Genomic DNA, 23,304 nt, shown 5'->3' on the forward strand with positions numbered 1-23,304 from the left:
ATAGTGGGACTACTGACTGACTCTTTTCCGATTCCAGGATCCTGTTCAGTATATTGTCTGTTTTATGATGTAATGCGCCAAAATATTATCCTTACACTTGGAAAATATCATGATTTTAAAACCAAATCATATTTGGGTAAATATATTTTTTAAATAGATGTACTATCTAATCCTGCACATTATGACACCCCATTGAATCCAATGTGGCCTCAAGAAGTAAGGTTACACGCATTTGATTAGACGAAGGCCTAGTTTTAAAAGTGACAAACTGACCTATACAACTATATACAAGGTGAAAAGATCCCAACAAGCGCAACACACAGCTTGACTGAAGAAACTGTGTCGTCATGATTTTGTGACTCAAACCTCCTTTTAGAACTACCATCCTCACCATGCTCACTGTGTCCACAGATCCTGGAAAGATTTCTTTCCAGGATCTGTGCTGTGTCTTGCGCTTGTTGGGATCGTTTCACCTTGTACATAGGTCAGTTTGTCACTTTTAAAACTGGGCCTTCGTCTATCAAATGCGTGCAATCTTCCTTCTTGAGGCCACATTTGATTCAATGGTGTGTCATAATGTGCAGGATTAACTTACCCAGATATGCCTTAGTGTTAAAATGGTTTAGCGTTAAAGTGTAAGGATACTATTTTGGCGCATTACATCATAAAACAGGAAATATACTGAACAGGATCCTGGAATCAGAAAGGAGTCAGTCAGTAGTCCAACTAATCATTGCTATTACAAAGAAAAAAAGTAAACATAGAATCTTTCCAAGTGTAAGGATACTTTTTTGACGCAGTATAATAGTTGTACATGTACATGATTGTTTCGGGTTTTTTTTTCTTTTTCAGATTAATTGAACTAGGAATGGGTATAACCATGGCGTACTTTACGACGGAGCCTTCTCTTCGAAGACGTTGAGGATGACACAAGCAATTACTAGCCAAGACATTTCTGCATAGGATGAAAGGTTCCCTGCTTTCGGTGACTTTTGTTTTCATTTTGCCTTTTATACATCATCGGTGAATTTTCAACAGCTGAGGCAACTAATTCTGTCAATGACGCTGCATTCAATAATGATACCACCATGCAAGCTGCTAATTTAAAATAAGGCTAGTTTCAACCGACAGTTGTTTATTTTTTTAAAGTGTGGCATAAACTGAAAAAAAAACAGTAATGAACAAATAAATAACTATGGTTCCATGGGTAACCTTGCTTTTGCTTTAAAAATAATCAAATTAAATTTGGAAATGATGGTCCATAGATTAGAATATATCATACGTTTGGAGTATTTGGAGTAGTACATCCCTTTGGGGGTGATGCTACCACCTCTTGTTAATTCAGTATCCAATAGAAAAAAAAAGCGAAATAGATCTCAGGCCTCAGGATTTACTGGGGTTACGACAAAAATAAGAGCTTACTTCAGATACCACCATTCTTTTTGCAACCATAATGGGCTCCAATACACAGCCAGTAAGGCTAGGGTTAGGGTTAGGGTTAGTGTATTGAAGCCCATTGTGGTTGCAAAAAATAAACATGCATCCCAGACATGATGGTACCCACAGTGATGGTACCAAACCTTTCAGAAGGAAAAAGTATATTGGAAAATACCAACAGTTAACTGGCAACAGGTACCTCTAATTATGACATTGAATGAGACATCCTGTACGCACAATGTCAGTCATGACAGCCATTGTGTTGGAACTGAGGGTGTGACTTGAAACACGTTATTACAATAACTCAAACCATTTTTCTGTTAATATTTGCTAATAATAATTATATAGACAGCTGTGAGAGACAGAATTTCCATTGCATTCAACTTTCAATGCGTTTTCTTCTATATGGTAGTACATAACACAATCAAATGAAATGTGACCATTTGAACCTATAACAATGATACACAAGTCACTCAAAAGAAATGTGATCTGTAGTCGTTTGTAATAATATCATTGTCAAGAAACTGCTTAGTTTATTTCTGAACAATCAATACATACATACATGTAAGCATACAAGGAGTTACCGTGACCATTAATCAGGTACAATTTGTTGCATGAATTAGTACAAAGTTGTATTTAATACAGGTTTTTGGTGAAGTTTTATCAATCTGGTGCCAATGATATAAGGACTTTTAATTAGAGATATGTAAATGAATATCAAGGGCCCATAATGTCATGATATTAGCCCCATATGGCATGATCAATATGGTTTAACATTATATTAATACCGTAAACGTTCGCCTAAGGCTGCGTTCACATAGAAGTATACTATTCGGGTATACGGTGCACGTTTTGCAGGTTCACGCGTATAGCTTAAATCCAGCAAGGCAATTTCATAGCACAGGGTCACATAAGGCTACGATCGCATAGAAGTATACTATTCGGGTATACGATGCACGTTTTGCAGGTGGACGCGTATAGCTTAAATCGAGCAAGGTAATTTCATAGTACCGGGTCACATAAGAGCTATTCGAAAAGGCCGTATACCTGCGTTTAGTATAGTATAGTGGGAATCGCGCGTGTTCGATTTTAGTGCAGCGTATACCGTCCAAATTTTAAAAACCTGAACCATATGTGGGTAAATTCATTTTTTTAATAGATGTACTATCTAATTCTGCACATTATGACACCTCATTGAATGCAATGTGACCTCAAGAAGTAAAGTTACAAGCATTTGATTAGACGAAGAAAATGGGTAAACTGACATACTAGCTGTTAAGCTATCTGAAATCGCTCATTCGATCAGGCTGAGTTCACATAGTATACTCCTATATGAACTCAGCCTGATCGAATGAGCGATATTTCAGATAGCTTAATACCGTATACCGATATACTTCTATGTGAACTCGGCCTTATGGTGCTATGTGCTCCCTTGACATAACTGGAATTTTAGACACAAACTTAACGTGCCCTCCCATAAAAATCCCCCCAACAAATAAGGCACATACCCTTAACTCTTGTTAGGATTTTTAGAGAAGGGAGCTCTCTATTTGTACATGAAATTTACCTCAAGGCAAAGGGGTCCAGTTGTGCCATTAGGCGAACGTTTACGGTAATTGAGGATGGTAGTTCTAAAAGGGAGTTTGAGTCACAAAATCATGAAAATGGACCTACTGTCAGCCTCTGTGCAAATTTCACAGTGAAATAATGTGGTAGAGCATTGAAACTGTATGGACATAACCACCACCTTGCATTGAAACGAAATGAACAAAACAACCTTCCTTGCCATTTATCTTAAAATGCACTAAATGTGACCCCTTTTAGAACTAGCATCCTCAATTCTGTTTTGATTTGTGACTATTTCCTTGGTTATTTCCATAACGGCTGCAAAAACAATTTACCAGCCTACCATAAATTATTTCAGAAGGGTCTTCCTTATTTACATCCTTGCTGGAAACTCACAGCTGACAACCCCATTGTCTTCAAACCTCACAGTTTCTTTGGAACTTGTAGAATGTAATGTGTCCCATGCATGTTAGTGTGAATTTCTGTTAGTCTACATTGTATGGCCTTCTTACATCGTATCAAAGTGATATAAACATAAAACAGGCTTTATTCAATGGTAATGCTATTTGAATGCAGTAAATATTATACTGTCATCATCTGGATTTTCCTATACAGTCAGTTGGGACAATAATTGCAAATTGTTCCAGAGCAGATGCTTAACATTTTGTTCAACTTGCTCATTATACAGAGATTGGGCCAGTCCCTATTATTCATTACCCATACAAAGCATTATATTTTGTTCAGTGTACAATCATAACAAGTGTGGTAAGGTGACATTTGACTGAAAAGGCTCAAATTTACAACTTGACAACCGGGCATGCCTATTTGTAACTCTCAATTGCAAATACATGGGCAAGTGACAAATTTTAGTCCTATTCATAAACAAATGAATGAGCTTATGACAATGACTTATCAAGAGAAACATCTGTCAATTTCCATTTCAAAGCCATGCAAATTATGCTAAAAGGGTATTCAAGCTAGCATCTGCTTGAATACAAGTTTAGAACAATAGCAAAATATACACTTCATGATGCGACTTGCATACCGTATAGTAGCCCACAGTGCCTAGTTTTCAAAAACTGGAACAAATACTCTGGTTGCCATGGTAATGAAGTTAGACCTCTCAAAATCAGGCACCATGGGCTACAATATGGTAAGCTGGGTAAACACTGTTCAAATTCGACTCCAAAATTGTTTCTGAAAATTGGTCACCAACAGTGTATATGATCCACTTCACTTCTGGGTGCTAGTCCAGCCTCTGTAAAGCTGAATACATTGCTGAGCGACGAGCCATTGCCATTTGACGAATGAGATAGTGTGCTTTTCCCAGCGCATCAAAAAGCGCTCCACCCCATTGGCTAAAAGCCAATCGCTATCGCTCAGTGTTGTAGTATAAATTCAGCTTTAGTGACCAATCAGCCAGAAGGAAGGCTCATGTACAATCACTCCGATGATGACCTTTCACCAAAATGGCCGAAACTGTCAGGTCAGTAAATATATTTGGTTTGGCAAAAGGAACATTCTCATAATTGCAATAAACCTATTTTTCGTTATACATGTAGGTTATAAAGAGAACTTTGCTGATTTGGCTCAGTACTGAGCCTGTGCAATATGGTGGTACAGACTGGGCCGGATGATAAGGCATTTGCACGATTCAGCCAAAGTGACACTTTAATTGGTCCATACAATGTATGCGAAGGCGCTTTGCAATGGGAGACATCAAGCTACTTAAAGATACAGTGAGCGCTATCAATATGCAATAAAAAAGTCCGGCCAGAACTGGACCAAATCTGGCTGCAATAGGAAATCCATAAATAAGTGCCACACAATATTTGGACCAGTTGTGGCCAACATTGTTTATATTCCAGTGCTAATGCTCACTTTATCTGGCCCATCCGAGGTTAGGTCCAGTATAAAATGGCCTTTTCCTCTGGTCCAGTACTGGTTGAGAATTACCGTGAATTATGTACATATCCATTTTTGCTTATCTCAGACTTGGAGAAAACATCTTCATTTAGGTGTTCCTCCCGGGTGTTTCTTTAAAAATAAAATTAGCTGCTGGAATCATCTTATCTACAAGAACACCAATGTTTTAATTGACACTCACCACAGTTTATTAATACCCCTATCATGCATGTACCTATTCCTGTTTCACTATACTCAAAATAAAGTTGAGGACACCACAAATAAATTAAAACTTATCTGCCAATTCAAACAATCAACACAAACAAAATGCTTGTTTTGTATTATCCTAATAAAATTAAGATGATAACATAAAAAAACCTTTGGCTCAAAGTCAAAACATAATATTTGTTCATAATATAAAAAATATATGAGGGGGTTCGGTATCTTGGATAGCCTACACCGATAACATAAACATGTAAATCCCTATGAACAAAAACAATGTAAATGTAACAGGAAAAAGCTCAACTACAATGATTTCAAAACATAAACATGAAGAGTATCATGGTTTTAATGATTAATACCGATTATAAATAATTAATAATTATAAATAGACCAAGTCATCCTTCATGTAAATTGAAGGTCCATGACCCGATTGACAGCCTCATCCCCAATTTCTCTTCATCAAAACTGTGATTTTGGTATCAGAAGCAAGCTCATATTTTTCTCATCCCCCCAGTATTTAACGCGCAAGTTAAGTTTAGATGGTGTGAACGAGCACGTGTTAAATTGTGTTAACTACACCAGAATTGTATGTACTATCCTATGGGGTATTGTTATACATGTTTTTGCTTCTCATATCGAAACCATTGGAGCAATATAAGTCAAAATTTGGACACAAATTGTTTTCATGGTAGGCATCAATGTAAGTTAGAAAACAAAACATTAAAAAATTTGGACCACCCCCTTTAAGACTATTGTCAAAACTTGATTGAGAGAAGCTGCATAGTCCATATTACGCCAACCCTGTGTAGGCTTACATGAAGGTATTATCTATTCCAGAGACACCTCATTAATTTCCCTGGACCTTTGGATGAATTGTAATATGTGTACATCCATATCAAAAGGATGCACTTGTCGGCTGCTACATGTGTCTCATTTCACATAATAACTTGGAATAAATACCTCATTTCAAGTGGAGGTCACTTCAAATCATCCCCAAGTCACATGGGTTATTAATATAGAGAACATTCCATAACTATGTGACTTGGGGATGATTTGAAGTGACCTCCACTTGAGATGAGTCAGGTATTTATTCCTAGCTATTATGTGAAAAACCATTATTTGGGTTGTAGTGATAGTTTTCATAAGGGTGAATCCCACCCAGAGCAAAATTCATGTGGTGTCACTGGAACTGGAAAAGATAATAATACCAAGTCATTTTTACAGAATTCATAACAAATAAAATGCAGTAAATTTTTCAACATCTATGGTCACTTTGGCATATAGCCATTTCTTGTTATAACTCACACTTGATTGTTGAGATATGTGCATTTTCCATAGAGTACAACTACAGTTGATGTATACAGCTGAGCTACTTATGACCACAAGCTTAAACGTTAGTATCACATGTATAGCAAATAATAAATTGCTACATGATAATTATGCATGTAATTTTGTCATTTTACTGAAATTAGAGTGATGGCAAAAATCAATAATAATAAATAATAAACAGATCCTAAAAAATAGATGCAAGAAGGTTCCACGCGACCACGCCTATACTTTGTTCAACTGAAATAAGCATGACTCAATTGCATCATGACTTGGTGTACATTTTTGTTGAACGGCATAACAAAGTTGGGCACGGCATCTCCGCCAAATAAATCAAATCAGCATAACTTGAGATGTCCATGCATTAAAAAAAATAAATACAAAAAAAATAGTTTTCACCTATTACCATTCAAACAAGGTATAATAAAATAAAGACAAATTAAATAATGCAGCCCAGATCAGTTTGGAAGAATGGGCTATGTCAGTTGAAATCCATACAGCCTATGAAAGACATGACTTTTAATTTCCCACATAGTGTATATTTCAAATTGAGTCACCCATTCAGGTAAGCCTGTTGGGGGGAGATTAAGGTCATGTGTTCCATAGGGGGTGTATGGATTTCAACTGAAATAGCCCATTTCCACATATTTGGTTGCATGTTTTTTCAGAGATGCCACAAAAATCAATGAACTATATTGAATTCATTCCTACCTGACATTAGCACCAGAAAATTGAGTAGTTAATATAACATAATTAAACTATTGTTTATAGGTAACACTTACTTTACAGTTGAGGTTAAACCACACTCCATGACATGTAAACAATATTTCTACGGTTTTGAATTAATATGTTAAGAACCCCAATTATGTTTGCAACATTGGTAGCAATATTTGCAAGAGAAATATGTTTATTTTAAAAGTGGATAAAAATTTCATGATTTTTCAAAATGCAAAACATGCGGCCCAAGCAAGCTAAACTATATTTCATATTTTTCCTGTTTCGCAGGCTTTAAGCAGCATGCACAGAGTGTGACTGATTGCTCTGCAATCTGCTGTTATATACTCATTAGGCAATTCCAGTTGAAATCCATACACCCCCTATGGAAGATATGACTTTAATCTCCCCCACAAGGAGTGTGAATTTCAAATGGGGTTATCTGAACGAGTAACTTATTTTGAAATCTACACCCCCTGTTTGGGAGACCAAAGTCATGTCTTCCATGGGGTGCATGGTTTTCAACTGGAATAGCTTATTGACAAGTCAACATTGATCCACTCATATTGGCAAGGGTTGGATGGTGCAAATGGAAACCAACACAGAATACAGGGAAAAGGATTTTGACACACAAGAAAGGGCAATGCTAAATAGCTGTGTTGTATAATGGGCAGATTTACCCTCTCTTGAATGTAAAAAGGTTGTAGTGCAATAAGTGCATTATAACAAAGCACTTGCGACCCTCTTACATTCAACCTTCAACGTATGCTCATTTTCAGGATACCAACAGCTTTTCCTGGGCTATTTTAAGCACTACTTTGATCTCCACTGGGATCTATTGCTCATCAGATCAAATCTGCCACACCTTTCACACTAAGAACGGGATTTTGAGCCGTGGTTGTTGAATGGAAATTTAATGTTGCTAGGCTGGCTAACTGTGAGCTTAAACCTCTTATATACCACTGAAAAATCAAGGACCTAATTATCATTGTTCTCATATAACTTATCAGATCACCTATTTAACTCAAACAAATACTCTAATTAACAGGTGGTATGGAGTCAAGTCGGTGTACATGAACAAAGGTGGCCACAAAAAGCAGCAGTAGCTTACAATAAATAACACCAGGAAAATTCCCCTTCTTCCATTATTACATGTGGTTTAATTAAAAGTGGCCCCAAATTGACCCTGAGCTGATAATGACATTAAATTTAAGATGAATCTTCTGGTTCTTGCTCCTGTGATGCTTCCGATATCTCCTCCTGTTCAATGAATTCAAACCCTTCTTGGCCGTTTTCAGCAGAACTACCAGATTTACTTGACCCTTCATTCTCCTCCTCGGCCTCCTCCTGCTCTTCTGTTATATTTACTGTTCCCTGACTCGCATCTTTTGATATTGTGTCGTCAGTTTGTTTTAAATCTTTTACCTCAATATTCTGTGCTTTTAATTCTTCTGGAGTGTCATTTTTACTGTTTTCACTGTCGTCTTCTTTGCCTTCGTCCTTGTCCTCATTTTCTTCGTTATCATCTTTTTCATCTTTCTTGTCGCCGGACATGTAATCACAAATATAAACTGGTTGAAATGACTCTAAAATTCCTACGTCTGCTAGAAGATTCGGAAACAACCAGAAGTGAATTTTTCCGACAGTTGTGGTCCATGCCATGCAGAAAATGATAAGCCGAACTGTAAAGAAAAAGCATAGTATCCTCTATTAAACACAACAATCTTTTACAGTTTCAGACACTTCACTGCTAGCAAAGTGGATATTTCCATACTTTTGTGCTCAAAAGTGCAAAAATGGGATTGTTCATTTAGTATGTAAATGTAGGTTTACATAATAAGAAGTTACACCAGAAATGGATTAAATTTAAAAGCATGATTACCTAGCTGGGGGTTTACAAGATACCTCCACAACACCAATATGCCCCAGCTAGGTTTGTGGTCTATGACCACCATTTGCCACTAGTTTTAAATTATGTTTAAAATTGCTGCATCCAAAATATTAAATGCAGCGGAGTATCCCTGAATATTCTGCAACAGTCTGTGGCAGGTGCAGCATATTTCAGCATAATATTAGCTGGTAGGACTCTGAAAATGTACACTACTTTTACATTTTTTGGGGAAAAATAAAAAGTACGGTATCTAACATTGGTGGATGGGCCTAACAAATTATAAAACAAGTTTAGCTTTTGAGCAAATGGACTCTTCCCCAAAATTTCTGGACCTCAATATATGAAAGTTGACAGCCAGGATTTTTGGGGGGTGACTTTGAAAAAAGTGGACCTTTTCCCAAAATGTTTGGACATTCTTGACCAAGAAAGCATAAAGAATGTAACATTTTTGCTTGCTACACTTGCAAATAGGCAAATTTATACCCTTTTTGATCGAAAAAGCATAAAAAACCTGTTGGGGTTTTTTCTACTCGCTACACTCGCAAAGTGGCCTTTGGTAATTTGGTGGGGACTACCCACCTGCCTATGCCCCTGATAACAGCTATAAACTCTATGAACCATATACTTACACACAGCTAGAACAAGTACACTGCCTACTAATCCTGCTCCACCCAAACTTGTGTAGTAGGTGCCTATCCTCATCCAGTGAGGCCACAGTGGAAACAAACATACTGCAATTGCTCCAATAACTACAAAACAAAACAAACAGTAATTGTCATTAACCACAGCAAAGTACACTTGGTCAGTCACAAAACTATATTTATATTGCATTTATTAACAATGCATCACTCGTCTATCAATGTTTACAATACTGTTAACGCGCCAACTGATGAAATTGTATTATTAAAAAGTTACTTCCAGGAAAATGGCGATCCACAAACGATTCGGTGCAAAACTGCAGTTTTATGTAGAGGTGAAAATGTGTACATGTTTGGAATATCTACACTAATAAATAGAATCTCTACCAACTTTGTTTTTCTCCCACAAGCCTCAAAATATATTGGGGGGCTGAGCTACAGTTGGTTGGGAAACCCTAACCAAATAATTAATTTTCCACAGCCCAAAGGTAGTGTACACATGCAAAACATGCACACCAGTGAAGTATGAGCAATTTAAATATCAGGTTGCTTGATAATTTGAGTAGCCAGCAAATAGCTTTTTAGAATTAATAGCCACACTGAAAAGTGTCAAGAAATTATGGTGTAGCCCTGGATGTATTTTTGGTCAAACAGCCAAAAAACTCCATTTTCATTATCTAAATCAATATATATTGAAAAATAACACTTTGATGTTTTCCAAAAGTTCATTTTGCAAATCATATACATTTGTACTTTGAAACTTGCTTGATTTATTGTTGTTAATTGAGTTATGTACATTTTACAAAAGTGTTGTTGTTTCAGCCCTCTTTACAACATTACTCAAGAACCATGAACCGCTATAAAATGATCAATGCAATCTTTGCCAAAGCTCACTGCCATTCGCAAGATGCTGTGAACTACAAAATCACAATAGTTTAAAATAGTTGCTAGCCTTAATATAATCTCAAAGCAACTGATAAGTGTTAATTGATGCTGAAAATATATGCCGAAAATACTGGCAAGTTTGTTGTCAGAAACGGCACTAGGTAACAAATGTTTTTTTCTAAAAATATGGCAAGCTTATGGATCAGCTGTCATTTTTGTGAAATTTTATGCAACTAACAAGAAACACCCACTACCATTGCAGATAAACATTTGTCAGGGACTCTTGCACTTGCAATATGCGACTATAGTATATTTCTATGTACACAAGTCCATATTTTGCAATGGGATTTGTCTTCAGAGATATATCAAGCAAGGGAATATGTTAATTTAATGCTGAGTGCTAGCCATAGGCTTCAACATAAAATGTCAAAGTTTTGAGATATCAAGAGCTATCTCAAGAACCACTGAACCAATACTAGGTTTGTTCATGTCTCATTTTAATGCATTTTCCATGCTGATTCCAAAATGTACAATTCTGAATTTTTTTTATTTTAACCCTATTCTATTACCCCACAGAAGTGGTATATTTGAGTGGTGTGGAGGTATCATATTAACTACTGCGTTGCAGTGTTATCGGTTGGGTAAAAACCAATAAGTGGCATACCATTGGCAAGCTTGGACTTTAAGCTTTGAGAAAAACAAGTTTAATAATTAATTATGTAAATTTTATGCAAATTAGCTCATGAATAATTAATGAGCTCATAGTCAATTTTGATGAAAAAAATATTTTGATTTATATTTTTGAAGTGTATGAGTACATCAATGTGGCATTTTCATGCAGTTTTAAATACACTGCCGTGTTTCTACATGTACTAAAAAGAAATCCGGGTTGATTTGGGCTATATTTCAAAAGTTTATGGACATTTTGGGGCTATTTTTAGGGCAAATTTTGGCCTAAAAATGGTTAAAATATGCACGTTTTCAACATTTTAAACCATTTTATGATGTGTAAATGGTGGTTATATTAGGAAAAGAGGTTTTTGGTTGATAGAGAAGTGATAAATTACCAAAACTGTTCAAAAGATAAGACCTTATTTGTGTAAATATTTTTTACATACATATTAAGCCATTTCGTGCCATATGGCACGAAATTGATGGGGGTAATAGAATAGGGTTAAAAGAAAATTTCCTCAATGATTAAGTTAGTGACATATTATATGCCATCTGACAGATACAACAACAACATACATCACTTTACATGTTTGACTTACCTAATAATGCTCCATATACATAGTACATGGGTTTGATGGGATCAAATACCCACACATAAGCCTAGAATGAAAAGGCAAAAATTAAAAAAAAATATTACTGTCACTTCATGATCTTTTTAATGAAGGTCGGTGGATGAGGTGATCCTTATGGCTGAATGGCAGCCTAAAATATGGAACTGTTGACAAATCAATGGGGTGATAGGACTTACAACTCAAAAAGAAAAGCATACAAATGTAGCTAGAACTAAGCCAGAGTTATACTAAACTGGTCCCAAAAAGTAACTTACCAGGTAAGAAATTCGTCTGTCAAGTTCAAACGACAAATCGTATTATACTGAATAGCATATGAGTGGAAGCGGTGTACATTTACGCGGAGTTTGACACCTCATTTGTCGCAAACAGATCAAAACTTTTGAAGTTATGCTCATTTGAACAAGCCTACTATCAAATTTGAAAGTTGCAGGTCCGCCCCAATTGAATAAGGACAATTGTCATTGAACTTTGATCATTCTTCATCCTCACAAGAAGCAATAGGAAAGTTAGTCATGCAAAGAAGAAGAGGAGAGCACTGATTACACCTGTATACTGCCAACCATCTCAAGTGGTATGAGTGCAACTTTCATTCCAGTGGATAGGTTCGGTTAAATAAGCATAACTTCAAAAATACTCATCCGTTTGCAACAAATGAGGTGTAAAAATTGCGTCAATTAACACTGCTTCCACTCATATCCCATTTAGTGTAACACAATTTGTCGTTTGAATTTGACAGACAAATTTCTTACCTGGTAAGTTTCTTTTTTGGAGCAGTTTATATAAACTGTGTGATTTACTCTTCAATAAACCTAGATGCTACTATCCTAATATTTCTCTCACACTCAATAGACATTCTCAATTTACATCCTCAAAAGTCCTTTATCATAGAATGACTTGTTTAGTATCTCTGTTGAGCAAATCAAACTTTATCAGGGAGGGGCTAATGATGAGATTAACTTACGTCGTTGCCATCAGCAAAAAACTGATCATCAGTTGGTTCCAGTCGTACCTTCCTCTTTCCTTCTTTGGTCTTTTTGCCAGATTCTTCCTTTTCGTTGTCCTACACACATATAATCAGGGCTTCAAGTAAATTATTATGCTACTAAACATGCATGTCCAGATTATGGAATCCAATTTGCTCAGTAACAACTTATGCTTAAAGCATTAACACTGATCAAGGGTGATCAGAGAAACTCCATATTATGCAAATCAATTCAATTTTATTTTATAACAAATAAATTTGTAAACACATTCTAATCCATGTGTGACTCAGGGTTATAATTCTGTTCACACATTGCATCAATCAATCTTGAATCTTGGGAAGGAATTGACTTTACCAAATCATCTACTGAGTCGATGTTGAAAATACACAAGGATCTCCTTTGTGTCATGCAAATCGGTTTACAATAATCTTTGCAAGAATCAATTCACAGGTTTTAGTAAAAATTTGAACCCAATGACATTCTTACCTTACTACTACCCTTTTCATCTTTCTTTTCTTTCTCTTTGGTTTTCTCCTTTTTCTCCTTCTTTTCAGGTTTCTTCTCCTTTTTTTCCTCCTCTTTTTCTTTCTTGTTTTTCTTGACCACCTTTAGGGCACGATAAAACATCCCTTTGTACAGCAACCTGAAGAAATATAATAATACAGTTTAGTACAATTTGAACGTTCTTTCATTTATATGTGTATCTACGGTACCTTGGCCCAGTCTGTGATAAAAAAAATGTAGTTGAGCCACAGCTCACAAAGTTTCTGACTTTTAAGGGACCACTCAGAAACTTACAGTTGGGCTACCTATCCCTCACATACGGTGGTGCTTTGGACTCCTCCCTGTACCCTTGTTTATTAATTTATGATTCATGTCCCCTACCCCTTTTCCTGATACCAGTAGTTTGTTTTCAGTTACATAGTCTAGTACCCTCTCATTGTGTACTATTTGACTTTGGTGAAGATTGGTTTCCAAAGATCATACAGTTTTCTATCACTTTGGGGCATAAAGTAACCGTCTCATCCTCCATTCTTCAGCGGTAGATGTATAGACAGCAGTGTTCTCTAGACTGGTATATTGTAGATTAAAAGTGATATTCTTAATCGCGCCTAGGAAAGCACCAAGTGGCAACCAGTCATCATGGAGTATATGCAACCATTCACTCTCAGTGTATTGGTAAAATAATAAATTCCATTTGGAGCAATTATTTATTGACAAGATACAAGGCATAAAGTTGCATCTCTTGATAAATTAATAAACTGAGCTCAAAAAGAAACTTATAATTTTTCACAACTTGTGAATCACAAGGTCATATCTTAAAATACTGTCAATCAAAATGAACCAAAATTACACACGGGATTACCTTAATACTCTCCTCAAAACACATGTCAGTAACCAAGCAGTTGTCCAACTGACACAACAGCAAAATGCACCGTCATGGGACAGCTTCCTTCACTTTCACAGCCCAACATTTGGCACCCAGGACAAAAAATCTGTGAGAATGCACACAAGATCCTTGCACAGATGATAAAACGGTGCTGCTTTCTGCTTTTCATACACTTTTTTCATGAAACAGGGCTGGGCTGTGACAATGTGGTCCAGGAAGCTGTCCCATGTCAGTGCATTTTGCTGTTGTGTCAGTTGGATAACTGCTTGGTTACTGACATGTGTTAAGAGTAGAGTATTGAAGTAAATCTGTGTGTAATTTTGGTTCAATTTGATGGACAGGATTTCAAGATATGACCTTGTGAAAAATTATTTTCTTTTTGAGCTCAGTTTAGTATTTCTTGAGTGAAATTTAGACTGTTTGGGTCATTACCTTGCAGCACTTTCATCCATTCCTCCCTTGGGAAGTCTTATACAGTGTGTCAACCTTATCGCTTAGGATGAATCAATAATCTTTCCAGGGTTTCACTGGGTTTCATTGCTGTGTTTATACATACTTGCGGCATGTTCTTTGGAGTCTTTCAGACACTCATTGTATGACATGGCTATCACTCCTTTGCACTGTCTAGCAAGTGGTAGATAGGCCATTGCATAGTATTTCATCAATAAAATCAAGAAGATTATCATACAAATGTGTAAATTAACTTGTCATCTGTTTGATATTTTCCAAGACTATCATGACATCAATAGCTTTAATAATATCTTTGTCATTGGATACTTACTCGTTTAGGTAACGCGCAACTGAGTTTCTGTCCGTGAATATAATCTTGGTACCCTTTTCTCCAGATGCCCACTTGGAATCCAGCAAGAAATCTACAGCTTTGGAACCTGCAAAAGGCATAAGGTTTAGAAAACTTTAAGTCTTGTATTTATTTATTTCAAATTCATCCTCAAAGTCAAAGAATGAGAGTTATGACAGGGTTCATCGGTCCTTATTCGCTGATTAAGCTGCATTGCATCGCATGACCTATACTATGATCAGCTCTTAATAGGCGAGAATTATTCGGTTTTTGTTATTGGGCGAGTCAATAAAGTTCCAACATACGCACACGTAAATTCACAAAAGCGCACATCATTCACGCATTACGCACAGCGCAGTTTGCGTAGGTGATGCGCCCAGCTGTGTGTACGCCATTCTATATCAATCCACGATGTTTTAAGTCACGGCTATTACGAGCTGATCAGAGTATTACGCGACAATGAGACAGAGCAGACGGACACCGCTGAAGTAATATGCTGAATAGTATAAAAATGTCAACAGCCTTTCTCAACACCTACAATTATGCATCTGTCAAGACTTTAAACTTTACCTGTCCCATGAGCAAACTCCTATCTAAAATGATGGGCAGACAGGTGGGCAGGCTAGCTAAGACACAGCCTGTATGCTGCCCAGTTTGGTATTATCACACTGGACACTGCTAAAAATTGATATGCTGCCCTCTATAAGCTAAAGCGCTGATCCCTTGTTCTCCCATTCAAAAAAAATTCATGCTTAACATGAATTTAACAAAAAGATGAATCCAGATTTGCAGGCCTTCATTTTTGAAAATTGCAGTGCTCTGTTAATCACTCTCCTGAGTTTACTTAGGTGCTCAACAAGGAGCTCAATCTTTTAATATCTGTATCAAAACAGGGATTCAATAATTAGTGAGGAGATCAGTAAATCATACTCCTGAAATGTTCTTAAGGAGAGCTGTAGGAGCTCTGGTGCAATTGAGCTCCCCAAAAACGAAGGTCTGGATTAGGCTGTCTGTCAAACTCATAACGATATAGAACAGGTCTGCACTGATTATTTCCTCCCTGGGCTATGTCCCTGCATAATTTACCTGTGAAATATTCCACCTTGTGTCCTCCTATCTTGCTGGTTTTAGTGGCCAGGTTAAACCGTAGATGTTTTCCCACAGCCGTCTCTTCTTCATTGGGTTTCTCATCATCCTCCTGCAAAAATGGAAGGTGATCATATAATGTTATCATTATCATAGGCATGCTATATATATCAGTGATGTACCATATCGTTTGTTGTCGGACTCAGCTCGGACTTGGACCCAAAAAGACTTGGCTCGACTCGGACACAAAAGGACTCGGACTCGAGTACGGTGGAGTACATGCAATTGAAGCCATTTTAAATGTGAAATGATTTTAATCATTTCACATTTAAAAATATTTAAAAATGTCTAAAAATATCTAAAAATATTAAAATATTAAAATATCTAAAAATGTCAAAATAGATCTTAAGGGGGTACTACACCCCTGCCCAAATTTGTGCCTAATTTTGCATTTTTCTTGAAAATTATAGCGTATTGGGTACAAGTAAGATATGCATATTATAGGGGCAAGGACTACAACTACTGAACTGGAAAATTTATTTCAGCACAGACATTAGTTGTGGAGTTACAGTCAAAAATGAGGGAAAACCAATATTTGATCAATAAATCAATAACTACTTGCTTTGAGTTGCTGAATTTTCAGTACAGTAGTTTTAGTCATTGCCCCTATAATATATCTTACTTGTCACCAATGTACTATAACTTTTGAGGAAAATGCAAAAATAGGCACAAAATTGGTGAGGGGTGTAGCACCCTCTTAATTTGATTCAAAATTTGTTAATGTCACTTTATTTGCTCATTTTCCTAAAATTGGGGCTGTCAGTGTCAAATCTGTCATGTGTTTGGGCCAATTTAATGTTTTGGTCATGAAATCATGCCCCTGTCTGACTTAAGTTTGTTTGGCTTAAATTTTCGTGGGAAAATTGAGTGTCAAAAGGGGGGGCCCTGAAATTTTTGAGGTCTGTAAAGGGGGGCCCGAAAATTTTTTGTGATGAATTTTTTTGGCATCAGGCCCCCCTAACAAGTGTTTGTGAACGGTCCCTAAGCGTGCACCAGTCACGTATTACATAACACAACGCAGTAACGCACAACTAGTTTGCGCCTAACAGCGAGCACGCCATTCTATAACAATCAGTGTTGGAATTAAGCAAAAAAATGGTTTTTTATGCGTATCAAAATTTGCTTTCATTACTTTTCTCTAGTCTTGCATGCCTTGGTACATTCACAAATTTCACATACTTCAGTGTGTCAGTAACTTATTGCTTATTTCTGTTTATTCCTCAAACGTTTAAACAGGTTTGTTTTTTCCCGCCCTTAAACGGCATTTAAACATGTTTACAAACGGAAGTTTCCCCAACAAAAAAATCCACTTTAAGCTTACAGAAATTATGCACAAAAAAACGTGACTGGAAAAAATGAAAATACCAATTACATCTTCCCAAGACATCGGCATGCATACATACTATACTAAAATGCAGAAAACCTTTGACGGCGTGTATTGTAAGGATACATCAGCGTATTTACTGCGTTACGCACTTGTCTCTGATTGGCTGCTGAGGCGATCTGTTGTTGCCGAGTGGAAATTTATGAATGAACTGTGCGCCGTACGCGTTGTTAGCGCCGAATTTGCAACATAACGGTAGTCGCGCTCGTCAAAGCAAGGTTTTCTGCATTTTAGTATAATACGGTACGCTAGCCTAGTTTATTGTGGAGATTCATTTCAAATGATTGACCCCTTATTGTGGTGGTAATTTGATTTACTTTCAGCTAATAATATTGGAACTCAAAATGTTATGAACATCCCTAAGCTAACACATGAACAGACTAGTCATCTCAATGAATTGACACTTGACTCGCATTGGCTTGCATTGCAGTGGCACTGACTGTGTCTGCTGTGGCCGGCAGTGCAGTGCCATACGGGTGACATTTCACCTTGTATTTCACTGTTTGCGTCACATAAATTCCTTTCTGCACTTTTAAAGTTTTACCAAAATCATATAGTAAATTATGATTAAAATATATCATCTACAAATGTTTGAAAACCACTAGATTTTACCATTGTTTACCTCTTTCTTTTTACGCCGTCTGACACTGCGATCCGCCATGATGCAATTTGTCGGGAATAAATGATGGCGCTATCAAAGATGATGTGGCAAAATTAATGTCAGGGGGAGTCTGGCAAGACTATCCGGTTGCTTGTTGAGTGGTGGTGTCAGATCAAAGTATGGTCAGATCTTTGGAACTTTTTATTCGCGATGTAGGCCTATGGCAAATAATTAAAAGATTACTATATTTTTTTGGTTGTTTTTTGTCTGTTTAGTGTTTGACTGCTATGTACACAGTGATTTTCATCACTTCCAGTGTACTGTTTTCCTGACTTAAAAGTTTTATGGGCTCTGGAATTGGCAATTTTGGGCCATCGAAAGCTATCGAACTTTGCCTGTTTTGTGCCTACTCTGGATGTTTGGGTTAAAGCCATAATGTACGATCTTATAATATGAAATTGGTTAATTTTTTTCAAACCTGATTTTTTTGCATATTTGTAATGTTTACACATGTCCCAACTTGCACCTAAATGGAATCGGCCAAATTTGTTGTCTTTGTAGGTCCACAGAGCAAAGTTCGACATATTATCATAATTTAAAAATTATGATAATATGTCCTCCCATAGAACTGCGTGTTAAATGGCCAAAATAACTAGTGGGGTTTCTTTCACTTAACCTTGTTATTTCAACTTAAAATGGACAGCAACCCTTCCCGGCAGTTATTACAAATATTATTTCAACATTTTGAATAAAGAATAACAAAATTAAAATTTGACGGAAATCGTACATTAAGGCTTTAACGTGTCTGTTTAGGCCAACAACAAAAACTTGTTGTGTTGCCCTCCCAAGCCAAAAATCTGGTAGTACACCCGGCCGGATTTTTTTTTTTTTTTTTTTTTTTTTTTTTTTACCAACTCAACCATTTGATACCTACTATTTCACAGTAACATGAGTGAAGAGAGGCATATGCATAATATTGGCTCTGTTTTCTACCCAATGTTGAATATTTTATTGAAATAAATATTAATATTAAGACCCTTCACAATTAATTCTTAGTTTACTATTTAAATATAATATAAGGCATAAGGTAACTTAATTATTAGTTATTTATTACTTATTATTTTCTTCATTTTGAAACAAGTGGTCACAGCCCAATATCAACATCCTGCATGGTACATTTTGGCACTGCAGATCATATTGCAATTATGGTTGATTTTATACATTGATAATAATATGTGTTATTTGTTTGTTCAGGATTCATGATCAAAGTAAGAAAGTAGCAAATTAATGTAACAAAAATGTCATTTAACAGAGAAAATGACAGATGAAAATCAAATAATTAAATATTTTGCATTCTCAATTTTTGATGCGGGCGGGAAATAGGAAACTCAAAATCAATTGTGAAGGGCCTAACATCCATGTTGTTGGGATTCAATGAGCAAGTCCTACTATCCAATTAAAGTGCTGGCTTGGGGCACAATCTTTTTCGTGAACGTCAGGGATCCGGGAATAGGCTTGGGGGTACATGTATGATTTTTTAAAATCATTTGTTAAAAAAAATTATTAAAAAAAAAAAATGACCCCACCCGGCCGCGGAGGGCAACACAACATATTTTTTTTTTTTGGCCTTATCAGTGATTTTCATCACTTGTTCTAGTGCAGTTTTATATTACCAAACCATTGATCCTTGTTGTTTTTGCAGGTTCAGCACTTACTTCTGTGGGCCTTGGAACTGGTAATTTTTAGGCCCTATGTCACATGGGGGAAAATGGTAAATCACACATATTTAGCAGCATTTCTCCTCATTTTTCACAATTTTGCAGAATTCAGCAGCCTGTTTTAACAGATTTTGTCGTTATTTTAGAAAATCTGGCTGTTTTTGTGTGATCTCCCATTTTCCCCATGCGTCATGGGGCCTCTGTTCCAGATCATGATTTTACATTTGAAATCACTCGCCTTTAAAAAATTAAAAAAATCTGCGGGGGGTAGGTGGGGGGTGAAAATTTGAAACGTTCAAAATCACTCATATTTTTAACCACTGGAATCTCAAGGCAGCCAATGTGTAGCATATAGCTCAATTTGGACTCCAACTTGTATATTTTGCATAGGGTTCCATGTAAAATTAAAACTTCAAATGCATTTTTCTGAATTCCAAGTGCTTTTTTTTTCCTCTGGCGTCAAAAAATTAGAATTGATTCCGGATCAAAGTTTCGCAACGAGAACGCGCATATTACTTAGGGCTTTCGAAAGAAGCGGGAAATTGAAATCGATATTTTGCTCCACAGGTTCCAAAGTACACAATGTGCTTACACTCAGTGATTTACCAGCCTACCTTGTATGTCCGATGTGTGAAATGCAGCCAATGCTTAATGGGCTGTTCCAGTTAAAATCCTTACACCCTCTAGATGGAGGTCATGACGTCAATCTTGCACAGAGGAGTGTAAAAAAAGCGGGAAATTTAAATCAAATTTGCTCCACAGCTCCAAAGTACACAATGTGCTGACACTGTGATTTACCAGCATACCTTGTATGTCCTATGTGTGAAATGCAGCCAATGGGCTGTTCCAGTTAAAATCCTTACACCCTCTAGATGGAGGTCATGACGTCAATCTTGCACACAGGAGTGTAGATATCAAATGTGGTCACCCATTCAGGCAACTCCATTTGATATTCACACTCCGTGTGTGGAAGATGTCTTGCCGGGTGGGGAGTATGGAATTCAAATGGAATAGCCCAACATTTCTTCTTTTGTAGGATTTGAAGGATTTCAATATTTAGGCCCTATGTCACATGGGGAAAATGGTAAATCACACATATTTAGCAGCATTTCTCCTCATTTTTCACAATTTTGCAGAATTCAGCAGCCTGTTTTAACAGATTTTGTCGTTATTTTAGAAAATCTGGCTGTTTTTGTGTGATCTCCCATTTTCCCCCATGCGTCATGGGGCCTATTTTTGGCTATCGAACTTTGCCTACTTCTAATTCTGCCTACATTTGCAGCTATTTGCTGTTTTTGTCCCCCTGCATACTGTCTAGTCTGCATTACTTGTTTCCCCTCATCAAGTTGGTGTACCTTGCTTTTTCTTTCCTGTTGTTCTTATTAAATTTCCTCTTGTATCATTTATGTGTTTTGTGTCCTCGTCCGTTGGATTCACCGTCCATTACCCACTTTTTAATAACAGTCCGGTCCATCGTGCAGTTATTGTTGCCTACATAGGCCTACTCTACATCATGTATGCACATGCAACACTTACATGGAACATCTATAGGCCTACCCACAATAGACACAGTCCAAATTTGGTGTTACGAAAACGCGGCGAAAACGCTCAGGATCTGGAATGAGCGTTTCAGTGAGCGTTTCGACAGTATTTTTGTGGGACATGAGAGCACATCAGACATATCGAATTGCATTCTGAATACGAAAAATGTCTTTCTGATATCACTGAATAATTTTCATTTTTTGAAATTCACGATAGACCCATATAGGTACAGGTACCTACAAATTTTATGACAAATTATTAAAATTAGATATTTTTCACATTTTTGATATAGCCTAGAACAGTAGGCCCTACTCGAAGTTAATTTTATAAATCTAATGCCATATTCTTAAAGTGTATGTAGCTGGGAGGAAAAGCCGACGATCAAAAAGACCTAATTTTTTTTTTTTTGGTGTTTTGGGAAAAAAATCTATATCGTCAGTACGAAAGGTCAAAATTTCCCGTTGATCGTCGGCTTTTCATCCCACCTATATAGGCCTACATACACTTTAATTGCTGGTGCAATAATTATGTGTACCCCTGGGGGGAATTCTCAAAATGGTCTGCCAAAAATCGCTTGCCCCCCTTTGGCCGTGCCAAAAAATCTTTGCCCCCCCCTTACACATGCACGATTTTGGGGAACCTGAGTTTAAAACATTAAATTGTCTTATCATATAATGCGAGCCCAGCGAGCAGGAAATTTTGCATATTTGAATGTGTTCCTAATGTTTTCCTACGCCTTTTAGGGCGTAATATAGAAACGGTACCCAAAATATCTGTGCCAAAATTGCTTGCCCCCCCCTTCGACCTGCCAAAAATCGCTTGACCCCCCTTTTGACCTGCCAAAAATACTTGCCCCCCCCCCTTCTGGCCTGCCAAAAATCTTTGCCCCCCTATAATTCACCCCCCAGGTACACATAATTATTGCACCACCCCTATTCCCTAAGTATAAATCATCAGATTTATAAAGTTTACTTCGAGTACTGTTAAATATTAATCATTTGCCATAAATGTGTATTACATTGCGAATTTCAAAAATTCTTTGATATCAGAAAGACATTCTTCGTATTCAGAATGCAATTCGATACGTCTGATGTGCTCTCATGTCCCACAATAAATACTGTCCAAACGTACATACCCCACCCCTTAAAGTGATAATAAAGTAAATTCGTTGTTCAGAGAGTTTTGATTTAATATGATGTGTCCTTAAACATTTGAGCATGTGTCCTTAAAACGACTCAAAGAGTTTATCGGATGACCCAAATTTAAAAGGTTTTAAAAGGGCATTTCGTGATCCACAGCCCCCCCCACCCACACACACACTTTTCTCCAAAAAAGTTTGGATACCACTGGATACCTCTGGCTACATAATGTTTTAATATGTACGAAATATTTCTTGCAGATTAATTCGTTTAGCAAAAATACCGCCAAAGTGAATTTCGTTCTGGTATTCCAAACCGAAATTACATAACATAATAATCATGCATAACGGAATCAACTGAAATTTTGGGAATATCTTTTTTCGTGGATATCTACTGAAAAATGTCATAAAAAAGAGGATGCAAGTACCGATCACGAAATCCTCCTTTCAAACTTTTCAATGAGCAGGACATTTTGCATTTATATTTGAATGTTTTTTGTTTTTCAACCTTTGTTTAGAAGATTTGACATGTCATGAGAGCTTGATTTCATATAGCCTACCACATAAGTAAGCTCACATAAATTCAGATAAAATTAATGTTCATCATGGTTAATTTGTATATTAAATTTGTACGGTCATTGAACAACAAATAAATATGGTCAATTTAATACTATTGTTAAGTTACATCACGTATTATTCTATGGCAGGGTCATAC

The 23,304-nt window shown here is 36.7% G+C and overlaps 1 protein-coding gene across 1 annotated transcript; it reads right to left on the reverse strand.

Annotated features, from left to right (window-relative positions):
• Positions 1-6,842: 6,842 nt before the first annotated feature.
• On the reverse strand, positions 6,843-18,290 carry LOC140156603 (translocation protein SEC62-like). Its single transcript, XM_072179541.1, has 8 exons — positions 18,213-18,290; positions 16,147-16,258; positions 15,043-15,148; positions 13,358-13,514; positions 12,850-12,948; positions 11,856-11,916; positions 9,691-9,810; positions 6,843-8,852 (listed from the first exon to the last, which is right to left on the reverse strand). Exons 1-8 carry the CDS (start codon positions 18,249-18,251, stop codon positions 8,380-8,382), a joined length of 1,167 nt encoding a protein of 388 aa, XP_072035642.1. The 5' UTR covers positions 18,252-18,290; the 3' UTR covers positions 6,843-8,379.
• Positions 18,291-23,304: the final 5,014 nt, after the last annotated feature.

This window comes from Amphiura filiformis, chromosome 7 (genome assembly GCF_039555335.1).
Source record: "Amphiura filiformis chromosome 7, Afil_fr2py, whole genome shotgun sequence".
NCBI classification, from domain to species: Eukaryota; Metazoa; Echinodermata; class Ophiuroidea; order Amphilepidida; family Amphiuridae; genus Amphiura; species Amphiura filiformis.

What these genes read in the sequence shown, in the direction of transcription:
- LOC140156603 (XM_072179541.1), bottom strand. Translation starts at nt 18,251, where the DNA reads ATGGCGGATCGCAGTGTCAGACGGCGTAAAAAGAAAGAG. An exon ending in GACGGCGTAAAAAGAAAGAG is followed by an intron (nt 16,259 to 18,212) that starts GTAAACAATGGT and finishes CCATTTTTGCAG; the next exon opens with GAGGATGATGAGAAACCCAA. An exon ending in TTTTTGCTGATGGCAACGAC is followed by an intron (nt 11,917 to 12,849) that starts GTAAGTTAATCT and finishes TTTTCATTCTAG; the next exon opens with GCTTATGTGTGGGTATTTGA.